The sequence below is a fragment of the Aquila chrysaetos genome, chromosome 1 (genome assembly GCF_900496995.4).
Source record: "Aquila chrysaetos chrysaetos chromosome 1, bAquChr1.4, whole genome shotgun sequence".
Taxonomy (NCBI): domain Eukaryota; kingdom Metazoa; phylum Chordata; class Aves; order Accipitriformes; family Accipitridae; genus Aquila; species Aquila chrysaetos.
This window is the reverse complement of record NC_044004.1, coordinates 44,799,270-44,822,492: the sequence shown is the minus strand read 5'-3', so window position 1 is coordinate 44,822,492 and position 23,223 is coordinate 44,799,270. Positions and strand designations below refer to the sequence as shown.

At 41.4% G+C, this 23,223-nt stretch overlaps 1 protein-coding gene across 4 annotated transcripts; it reads right to left on the bottom strand.

Annotated features, from left to right (window-relative positions):
* Nucleotides 1-3,554: 3,554 nt before the first annotated feature.
* Nucleotides 3,555-23,223, bottom strand: TMEM192 (transmembrane protein 192). Of its 4 annotated transcripts, none has more exons than XM_030007933.2 (6): nt 23,128-23,223; nt 20,182-20,328; nt 14,331-14,595; nt 12,137-12,271; nt 7,627-7,729; nt 3,555-5,234 (listed from the first exon to the last, which is right to left on the bottom strand). In XM_030007933.2, exons 1-6 carry the CDS (start codon nt 23,167-23,169, stop codon nt 5,111-5,113), a joined length of 816 nt encoding a protein of 271 aa, XP_029863793.1. In that variant the 5' UTR covers nt 23,170-23,223; the 3' UTR covers nt 3,555-5,110. The 4 variants fall into 4 exon arrangements, with proteins under 4 accessions (XP_029863793.1, XP_029863883.1, XP_029863968.1 ...); XM_030008023.2 differs by lacking the exon at nt 23,128-23,223 and adding an exon at nt 22,161-22,517; XM_030008108.2 differs by lacking the exon at nt 23,128-23,223 and adding an exon at nt 17,011-17,267 and having other exon boundaries at nt 20,182-20,290.

Sequence of the window (23,223 nt, the reverse complement as noted above, 5' to 3'; positions counted from 1 at the left end):
CACTTTCCTGACATTTTCTAGCTTTCTAAAAATACAAAATTCTGACAAAAGCCATACTGAAATAACTTAGTTTAAAACTACTGGCTGGTGTAATCACAGAATGCTGTAACATGACATCATGATACCGCGCTAGAATTACAGCAGAACCCAGACTACGCGTTGTTTTCATGCCAAGAATAAGCAAGATTTTTAATTATTTCAGAGTGCTAAATCTTGAAATCTGAATGTTCTCACAAATCAAGGAAAATGGGCTTATTTCAGGACAAAAAACAAGCTCAGAACTAGTCTGAAGCATAGCAGAAGCCAAAACGTGTGGTAACTTTTCCCATTAAAGGTTGCATACTGTAAATAAATTTCTAAGTGCTACATAGAATCATAGAATGGTTTGGGTTGGAAGGGACCTTAAAGATCACCTAGTTCCAACCCCCCCTGCCATGGGCAGGGACACCTTCCACTAGAGCAGGTTGCTCAAAGCTCCATCCCGCCTGGCCTTGAACACTTCCAGGGATGGGGCATCCACAGCTTCTCTGGGCAACCTGTTCTGGTGCCTCACCACCCTCACAGTGAAGAATTTCCTCCTAATATCTAATCTAAATCTACCCTCTTTCAGTTTAAAACCATTACCCCTTGTCCTGTCACTACATTCCGTGTTAAAGAGTCCCTCTCCAGCTTTCCTGTAGGCCCCCTTTAGGTACTGGAAGGCTGCTGTAAGGTCTCCCCAGAGCCTCTTCTCCAGTCTTGCACAGTAGAATTATCCAAGTGATGCTACTACAGCACAACACTACACTGACATTTAACTTCAGTGGGAGTAGGGCTTCAAAGGACCTTGTTTTCAGCTGAGCTGGACTTGCCTTTGACTTTGTTGAAACCACCCATTTTCATCTGATTTGCACAACATAAGGTTCATCTGGTAAAAACAGTTTTGCATGATAAAGGTGTGATTACACATATAAACATGAAGTATTTGGACACAGTGCTACAAGAGCTGAATTGACTGAACTCCCCATGTGCATGCATGAGTGCAGGTTTAAAGGAAGTTTGTAGAAATACAAATTGCTGTGTATTGAAAATTGGAATTGATGTATGCATGGAAGCAATCGAACGATCAAGACTTGATCCAAAGGTCGATTCAGACCTCAAACTCTGAAAGGCAGAATGTGAGTTTCTGAAACTCCAAACTAACTCCTTGTCTTGTAGATAGTTGTTATGTGGGAAAAATTTAAATTCTATTTGAAAGTCAGTTTCATTAAATCTTTTAAATTGTACTGGCTATTTTAGAGTGAAATACAAAATTACGTATCAGCAGGTCAACAGGAAAGAGAGGTAAATGTAAGGCTGTGGTGAGAAACAGCAGATTAGTGTGTTCCCAAAGGATAATAAACAATTCACCTCTTCCCTTTCCAGTATGGAAAAAAGGAAATTATGGAAGAATAAAGACTGGAAATATTTCCCTTACGCCACATACGTGTGCTATAAATATCTCAGTGTCTGTACACACGAAGCCAAATTTTGCTAAGAGTCACATAAGATCTCTATCAACATCAGTCAGGAGAAGCATTAGTATGGTAAATAAGTTTCAGATATTTGACTATCATCAGACAAGTACAATTAGCTTACTGATCTCTCACTACTGTGATGGCCTTTATCTATCTTGCTAGCGATCAGCTGCAAAATATTTGTGCAAAGTGGGAAACACTCCAACAGCACCTGTGCCTTTAGTGGGCAATAATGCCTAAAAGCCTAATTAATTCCAACACTGAGGATGCTTTTTCAAGTCTCTTGAGTTACCTCAAGGTTAGATTGTTGTCTGCCCAAGTGCCTTTGGCCCTTGATACAACTTTTTTTTTTTTTTTTAGATTAAGAATGACCTTCAGTAGGGCAAGCCTGCTAACTGCATATTTGTGTAGAACCTTAAAGCATGAAAATCCTGTTAAAATCTTTTACAATCAGTGATTTCCTTTGTGAGGTGAAATACTAAAGTGTTTATATAGAACTCCCACTATGAGCTATTCAGAAAGACAAAACAAATATCAACTGAGAGTTTTTCCCTCATATATGATGTGCATTCACAAGAGATCACCACAATGTCTTTTCTTTCATGTGCACAAAATATTTAGCACGTTTCGGCATTTCATCTAGAAATTATTAAAAATCCCGCAATGTGAACGCTTTTTGGGCAACCCTGGATCTTTTGTTTCTTAGGTGTTCTGACATACTTGTTTTCCCAAACCTGAAAAACACAGACATTGTTTTTCTATAGAAACAAAAAGCTAATGGGGTACAAACTGAAAAATAATAAAAACCAACATAAACCACAATGTGTTATTTTTACTTTTTTTTTTTTTTTTAATGTACAGTTGCAACACGTATAAGGAAACATTCCTTTTTCATTACCTTCTTGTTGTCCCGGTTGCAATCCACTAGCTCTTACCAAGCTAAGACCGTGGACCTGCAAATATTTATGCATTTCAGCAGCTGCAATTACATAACGAGCACCACGCATTTCTTCAGCTCTTCAGGTTCCCACGTATTCACCCACAGGCAGGTTTGCCACACCACGCCCGAGAAAGGCTGCGATACTTGCTGAGCTTTCTCTCGCTTGCACACCAGCGGCCGTTTGCCCCCTCTACGCCGCATTCCGAGCGCCGGCTCGCAGACGCAGCCTCCCCGCTGCAGACCGACGAGCTCGGTCAGGGGAAGGGCCGCGGGGCGCCCGGCGCCGGCCGGGGCGGGGGGGGGGGGGGGCCTACAACACCCAGCATGCCGCGCCACGCCACGCCGCTTCGCCGTGACATCACAACGAGGGCGTGGCGCCACAGCGCGCCTTGCGCCCGGGCAGGCAGCCGCGGTCAGTGGCTCCTACTCGGCCGTTCTTTGTGGCCCGGCCGCGGCCGGAGGGTAGAGCGTGTTGAGGGCGAGTAGTAAAGAGAGCTGGCTCCTAGTTGGAGCGTGTACAAGTGTGAAGCGCCTCTCCACCCTCCCCCCCAAAAGCTTAAGATACTAAGAAAACAAGATACAGTGAGGGTATGATAAAGATACAAAAATGGGGGGGGGGGGTGGGGGTGGGTGTTGCAAGGTGTTAATCATTTGTGTACTTATGAAGAGCCATGAATTGCAAAGGGCAAGAGATGTCCATCCTCACACATGCCAACCAACCCACGCTTTGCTTTCCAGCCGCCATGTTCCACAGAAAGCAAATACTGCTGGTTAAGCCAAGTTTTACCTTAAGCAGTCATGAAGGAGAAGAGGAGGGTACGAGCAATGCCCTCAAAAGATAGTAAAGTTGTTCTGCTACACTGTGCAGCCCATTCCTCTATGTTGGAGAGAAACAGGAGCAGCAGGGAAAGTTTGAAGTGCAATGGAAAAACATTACCCAGGAAAGAATAAAACTAAACTTAAAGTGCACAGCTATCCTCGTCATAACAGGTTTTGGCAAGTTCTAAGCACCAAAACTGTGCTGGGAGAACTTCAGCGTAACAGAAAATCTGCACAGATTGCCCGTTGGAACAGTCTTCACCAGCTGTATGCAAGCTTAGAAATGACAAAATTCACACTTCTCCTTAGTTGCATTTATTGTGCATGAACTTCACAGTCACATTTTACTGCTTTTCATAGAAATTATATAAATTGATATACCCAATCACATCAAAACCTGAGTTCTAAAAACAAAAACATTTCTACTCCTTACATGTATATTATAAAATCCTGGCTGCATTTTCAAGAAACAACACTTAAGGAGAACAGTATAGTGTTGGATAGCAGCAAGACCTCCAATATTTATTGTTTTCTGTTAAATGAGACAATCCCCATGTTTGTTGCACCCTAAACAGTTTAGTTATTTCTAAAGTTGTGCCCTAGAACCAAAGTAGGATGGATTAATTTTCTTTTGTTATTCTTATATTCAGCTACAAGACCACTCCTCATGAGAGCCTTCTTCCCAGTTTAGACTAGTGATTACCCTGTCCCCACAGAGGTATTGGCTTCTAAAATAATTCTTGGTCTACATTGGTAGACAAAATAGTACCCAGAACAGAATGGTTCTTTCACCAGCCTTCCCAATAAATCCATTAAATGGAACAAAAAATTCTTGTTTCTCCAACTTCTAGAAGTCCTTTCTGTCTTCTGCTGCTTTTTACCTCCCCACATATACCATTTTAGCTTTTGAATCAAGATGCTGACATTTTTTGTAAGTAAAGAGCAAGGATGCACGTAACTGATGCATCTTTAACAGGATCTTTAAACCCATTCAACACAAGTTAGTTACTAGGTCAATGAAAAATTTTTTTGTATTAAGTTAGTTCAGTCAGCAGAGCAGGAATCTTGTTGATTATTAGCTGACAGGCTCCTAGTAATAGGAAAGTTGTCAGCCCTTAAGATCCCTCTTCTTACAGGTTTTAAAGCCAGAATTCTGAACAACTGCTCAAATTGCTTAGCATGACATGTTTTATACCACACACTTACACGTGAGATTTGCATTTCTAGGGCACCCGCCGTTTTTTGTTCTTTTTTTTTTTTTTAAATCCTAAATTGGATGCTGAATTTCCCCCCTGGCACAGGCAACAGTTTCACTCCTTTTCTTGACAAAGGAGAAAAGGAGACTGATCTAGAAAGCAAGTATGTACTTTGTACAGGATTACTGAAGTACACCACCTCTAACACTGGAAGTAATGGGACTCAGTGACAGAACACATCTAGTCTCAGCTACAGCACCAGAAACTGAAAAGGCATCCTTTGCAAAGTCAGGTTTTTTTCTAGAAAACAAATTTGTATTCTAGAAATACAGAATACTTTAGTAGTTTGAAGCTCAAAGGTTACAGCAGTACAAAATAATAGCAACAACTGAAGTTGAAACCATTACCTCAGGTCCAACTTTACCCTATTAGGAATTAAAAAGCCTTGAACCTCCAGAACTTTTTTCAGAACTGATGATTTGAAGAGAGCCGGTGTCCAGTTGTAAGAGGTTTATAGTGCATGCAGAGCTCATCCTTCCAGCTTAATTTCTATTTCAAAATGTGAAAGATGATTGAAGAAGTCATCTGTACAAATCAGTCTGGATATTACATTACCTCATGTTCCCTCCAGAGCTCCAGCAGCAGTTTTCCAAATGCTGTTAAGTTTTGATTTGCTGAGATGTTAGTGCCAATAGTCTCTTGCTGAGCAGTGCATTGTGTCGCTGAAGATATTCTATTACATCTCCTTGCTTCTCAACTATCTCTTCTAAACTTGAAGTTTCCCTTGAAATAACAAAAGTGAGTATGGGTTTCAATAAGTGACAGCAGCTTTCTAACATATGAAATGTTTAAGTATTTGTTAATTAGCTCTGACAAGTTGCTTCCTTGAGTTTTACTTTTGTTGATCTCAACTAACTTTTGAGGGAGGAGGCAATCTACAACACCTTTATGTTTAACATTCATTTTACATGAGAAGGCAGGAAGAGAAAAAAGTTTGGCTAAACTTCATGCCATGTATACATAATCGAGTAATATATTTCCTGCTAGCCAGTTACAGGAAAGTTGTAGTAGTATGAGGGTTCTAACTATTTAACAAACTTAAAAGTTAGTGAGCCAGACAACATGCTAGAATTATACTAAGAAATCCACGGCACCTTTTCCAAATACATTAGGAAGCTTGTTTTAAGAAGGCACAGTATTTTTATTCAGCTGTGGGGATCATAAACTGTTTAAGACAGAAATTTCTTGATTAACCTGGCATAGCATAGATGGTATACTACCATATACAGTGATATTATCGGTCACAATACCATAACAGGATCAGCACCAGTTGTGCTATTTCAGGTCTACAACCTCATGTACAGCTAACCTCCCACTTAAAGTATCTCCAGCTTTCAGACATCCTTCATTTTAATTAGGATAGTAACACTGCAGCATTAAGTAAAGCTGAGTTAATTGAGAAAAATCTGTAAAAAGTACAGAATTTTGTCAAATCTATAATTAGGACTTTTAAGAATACAGCATGAACAAGTACTGATGCCTGAGCATATTCCAGTCTTCCCTTACACATTATTTTCTCCTAGCTGACTTGGGAATCTGCCCTCTTAGTACATGCACAAGCATCTTGGAGCTTAGAAAGTTGCTCCTCAGCCTTGCAGGATTTTGTGGAAGAACATTGCCCTTTTCATAGTTCTTAGAAAGTGCTGAGGAGGATAGCTAGAGTGGAAAAAAGCTTAAATCCAATTAAAAACCTACTGTAGTTAAACTGGAAAAGATAAAGAAAACAAGTTTTGTAGACAGAAAGCTTGCAACTGTAACAAGTAATCTGTACTACCAACTTAAAGCACCAGAAGAGGTCCTGATGAGTAGCTTAGGTTGTAGAGGTCATAATATTCAAAAAACATTCTTATCACCAGGGTCAACTGAAGGGCTGACAGGATTCACTTTTCAATAGACCTTAACTCTCAAGGGAAAGAGAGTCAGAGTTGTATAGAGCTGAATTAAAATAACTGTTTTGCAATCAGCTCTCACAGGAAGTTTGCACTCTTTAATCAAAAATAATCAGAGTCTTTTCCTCAGCTGGTCATTGTTGCAGACTCATTCCCTGGGCACTTGAGAATTTCTCAGGGGAGAAGTTGAATGAGAAAGGAATGAGGTCCACCATGCATTCACCATGGTGTTCCTATCAAGATGGAAGTCAGACATTGTATCAGAAGTCAAGACAACTCTAAATCCTTCCTGTATCCTGGATATCTACTTCCAAGTTCCATAAAAGCATGTGCATGCTGCATTTGTGACACTAGGAGAAGTGCCAAAGTATTAGTCATCTCCGCACTTCAACTTTTTACTATGACACTCAGAGAAGCAAGTAATGCTGTATTAGAAAATTCCTAAATAAATTCTTATATGGAAATTCAAGTTAGTTTTGATGATTGGTTTTTGTTAAGTCATACCAGACTCATTTCAGCAACTGGAAGATGTTCAAGCAGTCAGAAGGTACACAAAGGACAAACAAGCAGCGAGTCTCAGTGCTTGTGAGGTTAATGTTGGATAGCTTCTCTGTCTCACTGAGAACTTCCTTACCTCTTAAGTGCCCCACCCACCTTTAAATTCCTTCCCAAACTGGAAATATATTCCAAATCCCGTGCTGGAATCTCACATCCAACTGCTGGCACAGAACAAAGCTGCAAAGTTTTCTTCTTCTTCATCTATGAACTGCCCACAACATATTTCCTTCCCTGAAAGAACTGGTTGAAGCAGCTAGGCTTCTGTAGGCATACTTTAAGTAACAGTACGAGACACCAGTATCTTTCCTCAAACTCCCATATAAAGTCAACTAAACCAGATTCAGCACAGTTATTTATAGCACATTAAAGATTCATGCAACCAGCCGTAAATGGTCAAATAACTTCTGTCCTCATGTTTGAGGATTTCTGTATCACAACAAATTGCCATTACTGTGTAGAAAGTACAAGACTGTGCGCCTTCTCATCTGTGCATGTAAAATGGCAGCCTTAAGCTTATAGTTTCTTTCAGAACTATTGTTCCCATCTCTGCTTTGATTGACAGATTTAAGATTATATGTAAGTCTACAGAAAGTTGTACAATTATATTAGTCAGTGTTACCTGTATACCATGGCTGAACACAGCACAAGTTTAATACAGAAAATCTTACCTGAATCCAATTTCTGAGGTAATGTGACTAGGGTAGGCATACATCTTTTCTTCTTCAATTATGTCAGGTCTTGGCTTCGCACGATTGAAGTTGCTTATTTTCACTGCAACAAAGTTATATAAATTAGTTGGAAAGCAACCAAAAAAAGTTTATCACCAGGCTCCAAGTTAAAAACAAAAAATATCTGTAACGAATGATTGTAAGATTGCCTTAGGATAGGAGATAGAAAGACAATAAGAGAATCTGGGAAGTGGGGAGGAAGGAAAGAAAAAGCAGAATTTATCTCTACTTATTTCTGGAATGGCTTTGTTTACAAGTTAGTGGTAGTTTGGTGGGTTGGTTGGTTTGTTTCCTTGGCCCTGCTGCTTAAAAAGACCACAGTGAAGTGAAGACCTGAATGGGTAAGCTGGAACATACTGCTTAACATCTGCAAAGTTTAATCTGTCACCTGAGAGGGTGAAACCTTAGTTGCCTTTGAGAGGGTACTGAGATTCAGTCTCCAAATTCAGGCCATAAATTAAGCAACATGCCATAAAAAAAAGTTCTAAAAAGTTTTGATACTAGTATCTAGGTCAGAACTTCTAACTTAAGCTCTTTGATAAATACTATTTATCAAAACTACTACCTGCAATGAAGCAGCAGCTTGTCTGCCTGCTCTAAAACTAGGGCAGACTTGCTACAGAAAGCCATTAACTATTCAAACCAGAGTGGCTCTGCCATCAGCTTCACATTGTGAACCTTGTCATTCCTGGGCACCTGCGAATAAAGTTTAAGGCTAAATTTAACAGATGTGGAATGGGGATGGGTGAGGGTGGGAGAAGCTGTAGGCACCCTTTGCATTATTTCTGGAAGGAAGCTGAAAATATTTGAAGCCATTCAATATTAGATCCTGATTCAGGGAATGTACCAAGAGATCCAGAGTATGCATTCAAGACTCTGCAGTTAGGGCTGCTTGTGAAGCAATACACCTAATGCCACTAAAAACATTACAGTCTGGCTCTGTGAGAAATCCACACTACAGCAGCAGACAAAAGACTGTCCTTAGAAGTCAATAATATGATGGGGTTTATTACAGGCCACCCTGCTGAAACAATGCTAAGATCTTCCAGAGGTTAACTACATTTAGGCTCAAAAGTCAGTTATTTCTATGGTGGTATTCCTCTACAAATAAAGCCATGAAGGAATGGATATGGAATTCCCAACATGCATTGGTTGTGGGCACATCAGTCTTGTATTCAAGTGATATCAGAAGTATGTAAGAAAGTCATTAAATACATATATTTAGTAAAGCTTTTAAAGCTTGACTCCCTATCCTATCGGTAACAAACCTACAATAGTAAGCTAACACTTAGAGCTGTCTGTATCATACTTCATTCCATTCAAATTTATCTCACTTGAATGACTTATATATTTCAAGTCTGTTATAGGTCAATCACAGCAATTCCTTGTAGATTTCTGAATCCCTGCCTCTGCATCCTACAGCTATATATACATACACTGCTGAATGGAGATAATTTTAAGAAAGGCAGTAGTACTTCACAGGACATTGGGCATCATAGAATGTATAAGATAACTCCAACAAGCAAGAAGAAATATTTAGAATTATAATCAGGTATTCCATGCCACCACTTTCATTTGTGAGGCAGTAATATTTAAATGAAAATAAGTCAGGTACATGAACCTTCTACAGATAAGCATTTATGCCTCATTCTAGTAAAGACATAATTATTCCACCATGGAGAAACAATGTACGAATCGGTGCTACCTTCCCTCCAAGAAAGGGGTTGATGATGAGTTGCTAGTGTAAAGCAACCTTCATCTCCCCATTGTTGCTCACTACATTAGTTGATAGCAGATACCACTAGCTGTTAAGATAGTTAAGTGCTTGCCTTGGAGAGGGGCACTCTAACCCTGAGCAAAGGACTGCCCTTAAAACTATCCTACTAAAGAAGCTTCATGCTTCCATCCAGTCACATTCTTTGCTGCCTTTGAGAGAAAAAAAAAGTTATCTGAGTGTCACTATTAATACAGATTCTCAGGCTATTTTCAAAACTGGCCAAATACATACATTTTGCTTCAGTAAAGCTTTAGTTGAATGCTTAAGATGTTAAAAAAACACCGCTACTCACAAGAGACAGACACGCATGCAGTCTCGTAGCTTACCTCAACATGTATTGGGATGGAAAACCAGAAAACAAGTTACATTACCCGCTGGAAAAGGCAACCTAGAATGATTTGAGGTCTTCCTCATCTTGAGGCAAGTGTTAAGTTACATAAAAATTAACCCTAGTTTTGCACACCAACCTTTAGAGAATGAAACTTAGACTGTTGTTTTGGGGCTGCTGAGGAAATAAAGTAGCTGTGGCCAAAAGGAACTGCCTTACTCCTTCCTAGCAGTGCTGCTCTGCCCTCCTTCACCTTGGTTCCAGGACTCACTGGACCTTTCTTCAAGCCTCCCCCAGCTGCAAAGCTAAACATTGCACCCTACAACTTCCTAGTTGGTTAATGGATTTCATGGGCACAGGAACTGACATAGTACAAGCTAGGAAACAAGACCCTTTTGGTGACAAATAAGCAGAAAGATAGTTTGAGAGCTCTTAGGGAAGTCCAGGCTCAGACCTTACTACTATCAATGTCAAACTTTCTTGCAGTTGCTTATCCTTTTCTGCCAGGGTAAGGGACACACAGTGTAGCTCTTTGGGCTCCAAGAGGCCTCAGGGTAAGAAATAGCACTTCACTGGAATTCCTGACATTCTATTAAAGTTTTGCAATTTATCTCTTATTTCCTGAGTTTCCCAGGAAAGCAAGTATGCGTATGCAAAGAAGGGATGATCTCCAGCATTCTTGGAATAGTTCTCTAGGACTGCCATGCCTGTGTTCCCTCAGTATTGCCTTTATTCCTCCCGATGACAGTTACATCTACTTGAGCCATGCTGGTCCATTCACAGGAAAGCCTGACAAGCCTACAGCATTCAGGCCTCCACACAGTTGTAAGAGAAGGATGTAGTTTAGAGCTGGGACCTTATTTCTTATTGCATTTTGATTTCAATGTTGTTGCAGGAGTCAAAAATAGATTTTATTTCCTAGATGACCAAGCTACTTGGCAGTATTTCTGTGTCATTACATTACTAAGAACATACCAAAGTTTCCTTCCCTAAAAAAGACATCCTAGATTAATTACTAATTATGAAGTTACAAAAGAAGTCAGATTAACACAAATACTGACTACCATAGAAATGGCTTTTACTTTTAAGTTTTACACTTCATGCATTCCTGAAGGAGGTATTCTCACTCTCCTTCCTCCTGTTTGTTTAAAAGTCAGGAGCAAACTAAGTTTCGCCCATTGGTTTTGTTCCCCCTGCCCCATCCCCAGAGAGACCAGTGCTACTGAGGCTACTTAGCTAAGGTGTCATCTCCTTGTTTGTAGCTGTAAATAATCAGAAAGCAGCATCTCAGAAGCAGGAGTATAAACTAACTCAAGAGCAGGAACTACATGTCATTTAAACAGACATGGACTTCACAGTAAACACCTCTAGTTTTCTTCGGGCAACAAAAATAATTGCCTTTTTTAGTATCTTGTACCTTTTCAGTGCTGGCTGGTTTTTTTTTTTTCAACCCAGTTATTTTCATTTGAATTAATGCAAGCCATAAACCCAAATAGTTTTTTAAGATGAGATCAGAAAAAAATATTTTGTTCAAGCATTTATTAATCAACATTTTAGGTAGCTCTACAATAATTTAATGGAAAAAGGTTTATCAAGTCTTGGTAAGTTACACCAAACTTAAAAGCAGATAACCTTCCAAGCTAACAGTGACAGTACAAAGCAATGCCTCACAGTTTTATGAAGCAGTATCTTACTTTAGTATTAGCACTGATTCCAAAAGCCATGGTTTTTTGTTCTGTTTTGGAGGGGGGGGTTTATTTGTTTGGGGATGGTTGGTTGTTTGCTTTTTTTTTTTAAAAAAAAACACAAAACAAAACACCACATTCATTAGAGGGAATCTTCCATTTTAGTGACAAAGATGAACTGAAGCTTTTGGAGGGGGAACAGGGAAAGAGGAAGTGTCTGGAGAGTAAGGCACAATTATACTATCAACTATGCAAGTCCCACATGTAAATCCCAGAAGCAGTTCTGATTAAGCCAACTAGCTCTTACAGCTTCACAGCTTGTGGTGTACACATTTGAGAACACACTGCTAAACAGACAAGCCTGTTCACAGGACACTTTTGCAACAATTATGCATTTATTGCCACTTCACTGGATCAACAGCTTTGAGGTAACATGGTGCTTTCATTTAGCAGCACTTGGAGATCAAATCAAGCCTGACAACGTTCCCATTTGTTTTGTATTTGCCTTAGTTCTCCTTCTACAAGCACAGAATCATTCTGTATTTATAATTGCAGTTAAATGTCTTGGGGTACCCAAAGTGAGATACTGTGAGGGCAAACAAAACAGTTGAGTAGCAGCTATAACAAGTCTCACTCAAGAAGGCAAAAATTGCCTCTCACCTGTGTAAATCACTAAGCATGTCAGGGAGCTAATCAGCTCCAGGCCCAGGACTCCCAGTATAAGATACAGGTACACTTTACTGCGATCAGGAAAGGAATGCTGTACTGACAGAATCAAAAGCAGGGCTGCATTACCTAGAAAACAAATGTTATATATTTTACAGGTGTAACAATTTCATTGGCTGTTGAAAATAACTTAGAACTCTCATATCTCCAGTATCTGCATTAGGCTGCAACATTTCAGTAATGCTCTTCCATTTCATACCATAGTTGCCTCTTCGGCTAATTTCCTTAACACAAGTGATGCAAGCTTACAACTGCTGGCAGCAAAATGAGTTTCATTTCAGCATTTGACTGTAATGGTAGAGAATTATGAGTTCTCATAGATTTTTCCAACTTAAACAAGAGTGGAAGAAATGCACTAGAAATACCTAATATACATGTGTTAGCTTAAACAGTTTCTAGCCTTGTTGCTGCCACCTATCCCCAAAACAGCTGGGAGACTATTAATTTCTTTCAATTCTTAAGAGGTCACATCAGTCAATTCAAAATGAGAGGGTGTTTTCCTTCAAGTGGTAGATTTGAGCATATTTCAACGAGGCTAGCAGAGCAAAAAAACCCAGATACCTTCCTTTCACAGGGAGATACTTACATAGGCTTCCACTTGCCTAGCTATTATTTTAATACTTGGAAGTTACTGAAAGTTTAACTGAAATGAGCACAATTAGTCAAGGAGAGCAAGTGTTGAGTTCCAGACCTAACAAACACTCTTAATTCTTTACAAACCCTCTTCCCTGATACAGAGTGTGAAATGATCTTTTCTTTCCTGTAGAAATGCTATAACCAGTGTCTGGATAAAGCACTAAGCGTATTAAGACCATTAATGTCGCTAGCAAACTGTACAGTTCCCTTTCATACTGCATTAGGCAACTGAACTGCCAGGATGGAAGTGGTATCAGCAGCAATTAGCATGGCAGGGAGTTTGCAGTAACAGAGCTAACCACCTTCTGAACTACAGACATCAAAAGTCTACAGCACACAACTGATTGCACCTGACATTTACACATGCCCAGAGTTTGTCTGGTAGGGGAGAAGTGGGCTCCATCTAAGGCTGGAGACAGGGCCAAGTACTCCAGATTACATTGCAGTAGGCAGAGATAGTCCTTTTACTCTCTTCTGAAACATCTTTAAGCCTGCTGTAGCCCGATTTTGTCACTGCACTCCAAACACATCTTTATCATCAGAGCTCTATCTAGTGGTCAGAGCCTGAAGTTTCACACATTCAAACTGACTAGCTCTTTTAGCGACTGGGTGGAAAGCAAGCTAGGGTTTTACATGAAGCAGGATCATTTAACTTACCAATTCTGGTGAAAAAAAAAAATTCTACTCCAGTTATTCAGATTTACAGAAGGGAGGTGGGCTTATAAGAAGCAAGAATACTGTAAAAGCCAGCACTGTTCCCTTTTCCACTGCTATTTCTGTGTGAAAAATCCCCTAGATGGATTTTAGATTTGTTGAAGTAGTTTCTGTTAGAAAAGCTACATCAGCTAATTGTACCAATACTTCTCTCAGCTTTACTGGACAGTGATGGAACTTAGAATATATAGAGTTAAACCACTCCCATACACCACCCTTTGTCCATAGAAAGTAGAAAAAGGCAGTTAGAAGTAGAGCTGAATGTTACACATAGCCCCACTAAAGATCAGAAAATTGCTTATTTTACTGATTTCAGGCAGCTGTTGAGCAACAGGCAATTCATCTGTTTCTACATGAATTGCTGAGTTTGAAAAGAGTAGAGTAGCACACTTCCTGGAAGGACTAGCAGTCTTGCCACATACCTAACTAGACAAATGAATATGCAAACTGAGATCATTAGCAGCCAAACACAGACCTTGCTGGCTGAATGTTTTATGGCTGAAGACTAGATGCGAATGACTAGATGTTTTACTCAACCTCAGACTTGTGGGTATTTTTCCACTACAAAGAGTTCTTTACAACATGCATCTCGCAGGCCAGAAAGGTCAGTCAGGAGGTCCATCTGACTAAAACAAGTATTATTTATAAATGCTCATAGGCAGGTTTTTAAAAGTTCATAATACATAATATACTTTTATATATAAAATGTTCAGTCTTTTATTGTGTTATAATTTAAAGCTTTAGAAGAAAAAAAACCAGGAAAATTAGTTCACATCACCTGTGGAGTGAATCAGCAGTGGAAGCCTTTTTAGATGTCTTGTTGATCGGTATATTGAGAAGTAACCTCTGCTTCTGACTTTACTGTGGTGGTGCTGGATGTATCGTTCAAAAAAAACATGCAGAATCCACAGAATTACTTTTGCAATGACTATGACAGTCTGCACTTTAAGTGGGTGAGTATAGTTTCCAGGACACTTATCCTGATTTGGATTGGGATAAGAACAAAACATAGCTGCTAAAAATGCTAGAACAACAAAAGCAACCTGGAAGAGAAAGGAAGAGAGAAAAACTCTTAAAGTCAACATCTAACTAAGAAAAAAAAAACCAAACAGGCTTATGTAATTTATTAATTATGCATTATTTTCTGAATTGATTGTATTAGAATCGAGATAATGTATAAAACATTAGACACTTACTACAACCACTACATGTCATTCTGGGAACATGCTGATGACCAAAATTGCCAAGTAGCTGATGACCAAAATTGCCAAGTAGTAAGATTGTCTTCCAGTCTCCAGCAAAACAGAACTGAGGATCACCACTATTCCCAGAATTTCCTCTAAATCAATTTCACTGTTACCTGAGTCTCCCCTTCATTGTGAATTTATCCTATTTCTGGACTCTCTTTACTATGTCTTTTTACTTTGAGGGGAACTTTATACTCCCTCAAAAAAAAAAAAAAGAAATCTCATCTTTTTAGACTCATTCAATTACACTTGTTACTGCTCTGCAGGACAGCCTCATAGCTCATTGGTACAGTACATGTTTCTTTAAACTGACAATTTGTAAGTGAAAATCAACCCTTTACTATATCCATTGAAGATGATCTCCAGGTTATTAGAAAAAAGAAAAAATGTTTCACATTAGAAAAAAGTGAAACATCATCATAGTAACTTAAGTGAATTATTAACACTGGGCAGGCATCTTTGCCAGTTGGTAATCATTCTTTAGTATATTTACTATCAGATTTTTCCATTTTGCTCAGCACTTATGACAGAATGACCAAATTATAGTCAGATTCTATATACACTTATCTTTTCAGACTAGTGCCATTATGCCATAACTTTTCCTGTCTTCTACACTTTTCTCCAAATTCTCAGCATCAGCAGTGATCATCAGCAATCTTTTGGTCAACTAGAAGGTAGAGTCTTGGGTGCACATTATCTGGAGTATATCTATACACACAAGGCTTTTTTTAAATCTTTATAGAATGTTTTTGTCATAGAAAATACTCTCTCTGTTTTCATTCAGTGAACAAGAATATGATACTTTCTCATCCTGGTTCATTCTACGGAATAGGAATATTTTAAAGCAGAACTGAAAACAAAAACAACTCTCACCAATATAGAAGTAAATTGAGAGCTTCTATATACAACAACAACAAAAAAATTCATTTGCCTGAAGTCTGCAAAGTCTAATACCTCTCACACACTTAGGTTAAAAAGAGTGCCCAATGTTCTGCATCTCATAACTGATAGAAACACCACATCAGAACTGAAGATGGCGGAAAGTGTATGATTTCCATTTGCTGGCTTTATTTCCATACTTAATTCTATGCATATCTAAGAGCCTACCACCCCCTTGAACTTATTTTTCATATTTTTATCATTTCTCAAGCAACTTTCTTCACAGAAATTAACCTTTCAGAACCACTTAATTACTCTTGATAGGAGCTGCTCTTCGCTTGCTGTGGTTCTGAATAGAGTTAGGTAATTGAGGAGGGAGGAAGACAGGGGAAGAATTTTCACGCAATTGTCAATACCTAAGAGAGACATTATAGAGGACAGACAGGGTAGAAGGTGGGAGGGGAAAAAAAAGTGTGTCCCCTATATTATCCATAAGACCATTACTTCAAATGCAAACTAAATTCAAAATTATCTTGAGAGGGGTTACATAGCTAGATTAAGTTAAATAAGAGGGAGGTTTATTAACAAAACATTCATTTAATGTATTATGTTTACCACCTCCTTTTCTTAGAAAGCTAAGAATAACCCATATTTTATCCAGTCCATTTACTGTTTGGATTGCCATTTTAAAACAGTAACGCATCTAGTTCTACTCCCTCCAGGTGTTAGGAATGTATTTCAGTACAGAAAATGGCTATATTAAACTGACACAAGCAGGAGTGACCTAGCACTGCAGCTCTACTAATCTACTACAGCAGCATCTACAAGAGGAAACAGGTAGCTGGCATTAAGAGTGGCATTTATTGAAGATGTTTTGCCTACATTTGAGGGCAGACCAACAACAGGTGCTTCACCCCAGCAGAGGGGATTTTTATAAGAATAACTTTTTGTATATAAAGAGTAGTATTTAAGTTCAGTTTTGTGTATGTGCATACACAGAGGGGATTAAGGAAAGACAGGGTTAATACAAAAGAATTATTTCTAGCCTGTACACTTTACATTGCCCTCCAGTCTCCTGATAGGGGGCAGAAGCCTGCAGAAAAGCAAGGCTTGGCAAAAGGAAAGCCACTCAAAAACCCAGCCCCACCACACTAGCATATCCTACCCACACACTCCAGAATTTTATCTAACTAGGCAGCTATTTGCTACCTAACTCCACTTTTTGGCACAGGAGGGTGGAGAATACTACACATTACATACAAATTACTTCAGAGATGCATTACAACTCTACCCCTTAATACTGTGATGGCTTAACTTCTCCAGGATACTTGCCCCTTTGGCAGGCTGTGCATCAGAAGCTAACCTGGTGTCTCCACGTTCCACAAGGTTTGTGCACATTTGCAGAAGCAGAGGGGAAGGAAATCCAATAAGCTTGTTTTCCCCATCCATCTTTTCAGTGAGAGAGACAGGACCATTTCATGTGGCAATTATAATGCTGTATTTCACCAACAGAAAAGGATACTTCTCCATTTTGCTCCAAGGACCAAGTGGCCACTGCAGCAGGTTCAGCAATAGCACCAAGACTTTACCTGGAAAAGTGTGTGTTGATAGAGGCCTCAGCAGTTTTCTCTCTCTTCACTTCCCCACACTTCTCTCCGTTTGCAGGAGAGGGGAATTGGTGAGGACAGAAGAGGCAGTAGTTTCCTAGCATGTGGGTGACTGACATTTGGCTACATTGGTTATAGTAGTAGATAGTAAGGCCCCAAGGCTAGGCACAAAAAACATTTACTGCTCTACTACCAATAGCAGTGTCTACCTTCGTAACGCAGACTTCAAGTGCCATCCTAATGGGATGGCACCAGAGTTGTTCTAGTAGGGGAAGGGAATAAGGCTGGATATGCAGTTTCCATTGGGAATTGTGGTAGTTTGTTCAGCAGAACAGCAGAAGTCTTTCTGTCAAGTAGACTTAGGACAGAGGGACATTTCTTGATACTACTAAGACCACAAAACAGTTACTTCTAAAATTAGAAGGCTAGGGCACATTGTTTGAACAGCTTTATGCAGCCGCCCAAAGAAAGACCTTAGAGGTTGGTATGTGCTTTTAAAATTCTGGCAGAGACTATGTTTTGCAGAGCATTGGGAACAGCATTTTTTAATTTGAGATCAAATGAAGCTCTAAAATAGCTAGCAACACATACATACATGTCTTGTGCACTTTCTGGCTTTATACGCATACTATCTTCAGGTCAAGGTTAGTGGCATTATAGAATCATTTAGGTTGGAAAAGACCCTTAAGATCATCAAGTCAATAGTTCACCTAACATTACCAAGTTGTGGCAGGTACACCTGCCCCAATAAAGACCAAAACTTCTCAATTGCTGAAAGGAAAGGGTTAAACTAGAAGCTGCAGTTTGGGGTTCCAGCCGCCCAGCCTGCATGGCAACTGGAGTCACTACACAGAGTGACACAAGTCACATACCCCAGCTAGCTAAGCCCACCAGGAGCACCTCATCCAACGAAACACCTCCATCAAGACAAGTCTCTAGACCCCCGACCATATATGACCACAAGCCCCGATCCAACCTAGGGTATAAATGGAGCCCACCAGAAGACCCCTTGGAGCCAGCCTTCCTCGGAGCAGCGGGTCTGCAGTCGCAGACTCTCCCCTTAGATCAGGTCACCGTCTAAGGAAGCTTCCTGGGATTGAGTGCCTCGCCTTATCGGTGAGTGATATGTGCATTTTGACTCATCATTCTAAACTTAGATTTGGTTACAGTTTGTGTAGTGATAGTTCCCAACTGACATCCTGAACCTGTAAATAAGTTGTGTTTGTCAGAGTGTTTACAACCTAATATTCCTGTTCAATCTGGCTGTTATATCTCAGTATCACATAACATTCCTGTTCAATTTGACCATTGCATTTTGATATCATTAAAAAAAATTGACTTTCAAAACATATCACTGTCAGCCTAGTGTTTCTGTGACACAAGTCCACCACTAAACCATGTCCCTAAGCACCATGCAAGTACCATTTCAGTTAGATCTAAGGATCAGAGCTCTTCACCCCTTGTTCTTCATGTTAGGTTTCCACACGCTCACAAGCAACAATAAGCCTCTTCAGCTTATCAAGGATAAACTCACTAGTAGGCAGGGGTCTCTACTTCTGTCTACCAGTGTTCTGGGTTTGTGTGGCAGGGTTTTGGTAGCAGGGGAGGGGCTGCAGGGGTGGCTCCTGTGAGAAGCTGCTAGAAGCTTCCCCGGCTCCAAGTCAGACCCTCCTCTGGCCCAGGCCGAGCCCATCAGCGACGGTGGTAGTACCTCAGGGAGAACAGATTTGAGAGGGGAAACCTGCAGCGGGGAGTGGAATGTGACGGAAACACCTACGGAGATACCGAGGTCAGTGAAGAAGGAGGGGAGGAGGCGCGCCGGAGGAGGGGATGCCCCTGCAGCCCGTGGTGAGACGGCAGGCTGTCCCCCCCCAGCCCATGGAGAGGAGCAGGGGAGCAGATGCCCACCTGCAGCCCGGGGAGCACCCCAAAGATGGCCATGACTCCATGGGAAAGCCTGCGCTGGAGCAGTCTGTGCCTGCAGCCCGCGGAAAGGACCCACACTGGAGCAGCTTGTGAAGGACTGTCTCCCATGGGAGGGACCGCATGGTGGAGCAGGGGAAGAGTGTGAGGAGTCCTCCCCCTGAGGAGGAAGGAGCAGCAGAGACAAGGTGTGATGAACTGACCCCAACCCCCATTGCCTGTCCCCCTGCGCCGCTGAGGGGAGGAGGGAGAGAGAACCGGGAATGGAGTTGAGCCAGGGAGGAGGGAGGGGCAGGGGGAAGGTGTTTTAAAATTTGGTTTTACTTCTCATTATCCTTGTTTTGATTTGATTGGTATTAATTAAATGGCTTTGTGGTGCTTTGTTGCCAGCTGGGCTTAAACCACAACAACCAGCCTCAAAAAGGCCTTCATACTGTTAGATACTGTCCCTTTATCTGTACTTTTCACCCTTAACCCCCAGAAGTCAGTCAAAGCACAAAGTAACCTTTGGATTCCTTTATTTTTCCATCTACTACCATCTAAAACTCCTGAAGCAAGTCCAACTTTACTTGTTTAGTTACCATAAGAAATACCGTAAGTCTTCCCTGTGAAATTAAGTCCAGCCTCCAGAAGGCATGGCATCAAAATTATCTTAGCCCTCTACAACTAGTATAAGCACTTCTACAGCAGTAATATTATTTTAAAAGTACATTTCCAACAGCATAGAAGAACTACTATTTCAAAGGCCTTTCTTCCTAACAAGATGTGTCATAGCATGTTAGTGTCAACAAACAATCAGAATGAGAACACAGCAAGTATCATATAGTCTATCAAAATGCATTGGCAAATAGGACTTCACTGGTTTGGAAGAACAGTGTATGCAAATCTCTTGGGCATTCTGTCCATGTGAACCGTAAGAATTCAGAATAAAGACAGCAAATTTTCATAAGGAAATCATGCTTCTTAAACTTACATGTATTAGCAACAGAAAATTGGCAAGGAGAACTGCTGGGATAGCATGAAATCTTGGCCTCAGCTGGGAATGCAACGTATGAGATGAAATAAGCGGTGCATCCAGTAGAGGATCATCTTCCAAACTCTGTGTTATTTCCAAGGAACCCTGGAACAGAAGGGGAGGGCAAAGACTAGTAACAGGTAAGCTCTAAAAGTAAAGTACAAAGTTTTAGCAGTTTCCTGTTAGCAAATCAAGGTTCGGGGAAAAAAAACTAGGTTATCATCTTGAGACAAGCTCTTAAATTCTAGGTAAACTCTCATCACATCTTTATGAGATAACTCAGTCCCTGAAGAATCTGACACTAATCTACCTCCCAGCATCACACTGAGTCTTCAGGAACTTTAGTCTTTAAAAGGTATCACAAGTATTTGAGCATCACTCCTGAGAGAGGCCAGAAGTATTAGTACATTTATGTGAAAAGGTGGAAGTAGTAACAATTAAAGCGTCTCTCACATACTTTATACAGGTACTGCAAAAATCATTGTTATTCTTACTTCTGTCCAACTACAGTTAGAGGCAATAACAAAGCTGCAGTGTACCAGTAACAGTTTCAAGTGATTCAGCCACTGACACTACTGATGTCAAAATGCCTGCAGCAGTAGTTCAAACTGAACCCAGACAAGAAAGAAGCAGCAGTTCAGAGGGAAGAAGAGACTAGCAAGTGCTGGGCAAGACATTCTCTGCTTTCACTAGAGAGCATGGGGCCCTTACTTGTCATGTTGGCGCTGAGTATTGGGGCTTTGACTTCACATTCAGTTCAGATGTTTTGGCTATGTAAGTTTCCAGAGGTACCTTTATTTTTTATTTTTTTTTTAATTAAAAGGTAAAACTAAGTATGGGTGGAGGAAAAAACCTTTCCTTGTGGGCAAGGAACTTGCCCCACTGCAGTGCATCTCTGCTCCTTCCAGGCCAGGACACAGTCATTCAGTGCATCTTCAGCTGAACATACACAGCCCCCATGCTCAAACTGCTCAAGTTTCCCTCTTAGCATCCTATTATGTCCCATGCTATGACTTGCTTGCTTCAAGAGACAAAGAAACTCAAGATTCCCAAAGAAATTTTGACCGCTCTTCTCCTGAGTGATACCAACCACAGCCCAGAACAAGACAACGGCAGACCCCATCCCACTCCAGACTTCTGACTATTCAGAGAGACATGCCAGGATTCACTGGGATATTAACTGTTTTTAAAAAAAGGACTTCTCCTTGCCATGGCAGAAAGCAGCATAAGCCTCAAGGCAAACGAGGCTTGTCATTCTCCTAGACACTAGCACAAGAAAAAGAAGTTTTGAGATTAGACCTATGTTTATACTTATTAACCGGGACAATGTAGATTTGCTGCCCTGTGTTACTTCACCTACCAACAGCTGCCTGCAGTGAAGAAACTAGTCATCAAGGGTTATTTCAGTCAGCAATCAGTTTTATTTTAGTACTGTGAATGCCACACTTGTCCAACCATAGAGGAGTGTGAACAGGCCTCCCGCACCTATTTGATACCTTTTAATTAGCCTAGCCTTTGACTGTAAACAACCCTTGCTGAAATACCTGCCTGGTAAGAGGACCTTTTACTGCGGACTTAAATGTTTACAATGGCACTCCTCTTATGTCACCGATATAAAATCCAGAAGCAAGAGTACAAAGATGCCCTCTGTCCCTCATCCCCCATTTTCAGGGGCCAGGTATAATTTTAAGCTCCCAAAGCAAGTGTTCAGGACCAGCACTCCAGCAGCCAAGATGCCTTGCCTCATTCTTCCCTATCACAAAATTAATAGGAGAGTTAACAGCTCACACCTCCCAGAAAGACAGTGATCCTCCTTAGGACAATATCCTTTGTCTCATGAGAGCAGGTGAACTCACCACTTCTGCAATACCATGCCAGATCAGCACACTCCTTCACAGACAGAGCTTTATCAGAACACGTTTGACCATGTTACTTACTGCAAGACCACCTACAATCCATCTCTGCATCCTGAAGTACGGCTAGCGTTAGAAAGCACTGGATGACAACCTCCCCGAGTAGATATTATTGCAGGCAATGTGGGGAGGAGGGAAATTAAAGCAAGAGAGATGATGATGCCATGCAGTCAATGTGACATTAAGAAAATCTAGTAAGTGTCCTAATTAGATCAATTCATTTAATTAAGAGGAACCAAAACCACAGCTGCCAAAAGCCAGAACGCCTTGAAAAAAAAAAAAATATGGGCCTTTTGTCAGGCACTGCTGTTACCACAAGCACAGGTTGAGGCTTCGGCCTCTTGGCTCCCTGACCCATTTCCAGCATGTGACCACCTCCGCAGCAGCCCAGCACCAGGAGGAGGAGGAGGAAGAGGAGGGCGGGCAGGAACGGGCAGAGACACAGCCGGCAGCAAGCCCTGCCCGCGCAGGCTTCCAGCTGCGGGGGGGGGGGGGGGGGGCGGGAAACACCCAAATAAACAGAAAAAAACCCCGCTGCGGCCACGCCAGCGCACAGCATATAAACCAGAGACTGCACTTAACAGGATCCGTCTGGGGGGGGGAATAAGCCAGAAGAACTAAACAGTCTACGCGAGCAGCCTCGATTTAATTAATAACCTCGATTAAAAGCGACCCCACACCCACGCTACGCGGGGAGCTTCCAGCACGGCTGTGGAGGGGCAGCGCTCCGCAGGGCAGCGCGGGGGGCGGCGGCCGGGCCGAGGAGCGGCCTCCTTCCGAAACGGCCATTTACAGACGCCCGGGCCGGCTTGCTCCCCCCGGAAGAAGAAGATAAAGCCTCCAGCGCTTCGTGCAGACAACAGCGGAGAGGAATGGAAGGCAGAGACGAAGAGGAAAGCCAGGCGCTCTCCCAGCCCTGCCCACCGTTAACGGCAGCCCGGCCGCTTCCCCCCCCCGGGGGGAACGGCCCGCCACCCCGGCCCGCACTCACGTTGTCCAGGTCCTGCCGCCGCCGCCCCGCCGTCAGCGCCATCTCCGCTCCCTGCCGCCGCCGCCCCGGCTGTATTTAATCGGCGCCCCCGCCACG

Bases quoted from the DNA above. Each gene is read 5' to 3' on its own strand.
- TMEM192 (XM_030007933.2), bottom strand. From the start codon at position 23,169: ATGGCGCTGACGGCGGGGCGGCGGCGGCAGGACCTGGACAAC. The intron at 14,596-20,181 runs GTAAGTTTAAGA...TTTCTCTTCCAG, and splicing joins ATTTTCTGTTGCTAATACAT to GTTGCTTTTGTTGTTCTAGC. The intron at 7,730-12,136 runs GTGAGAGGCAAT...ACTTTGTTGCAG, and splicing joins ATGCTTAGTGATTTACACAG to TGAAAATAAGCAACTTCAAT.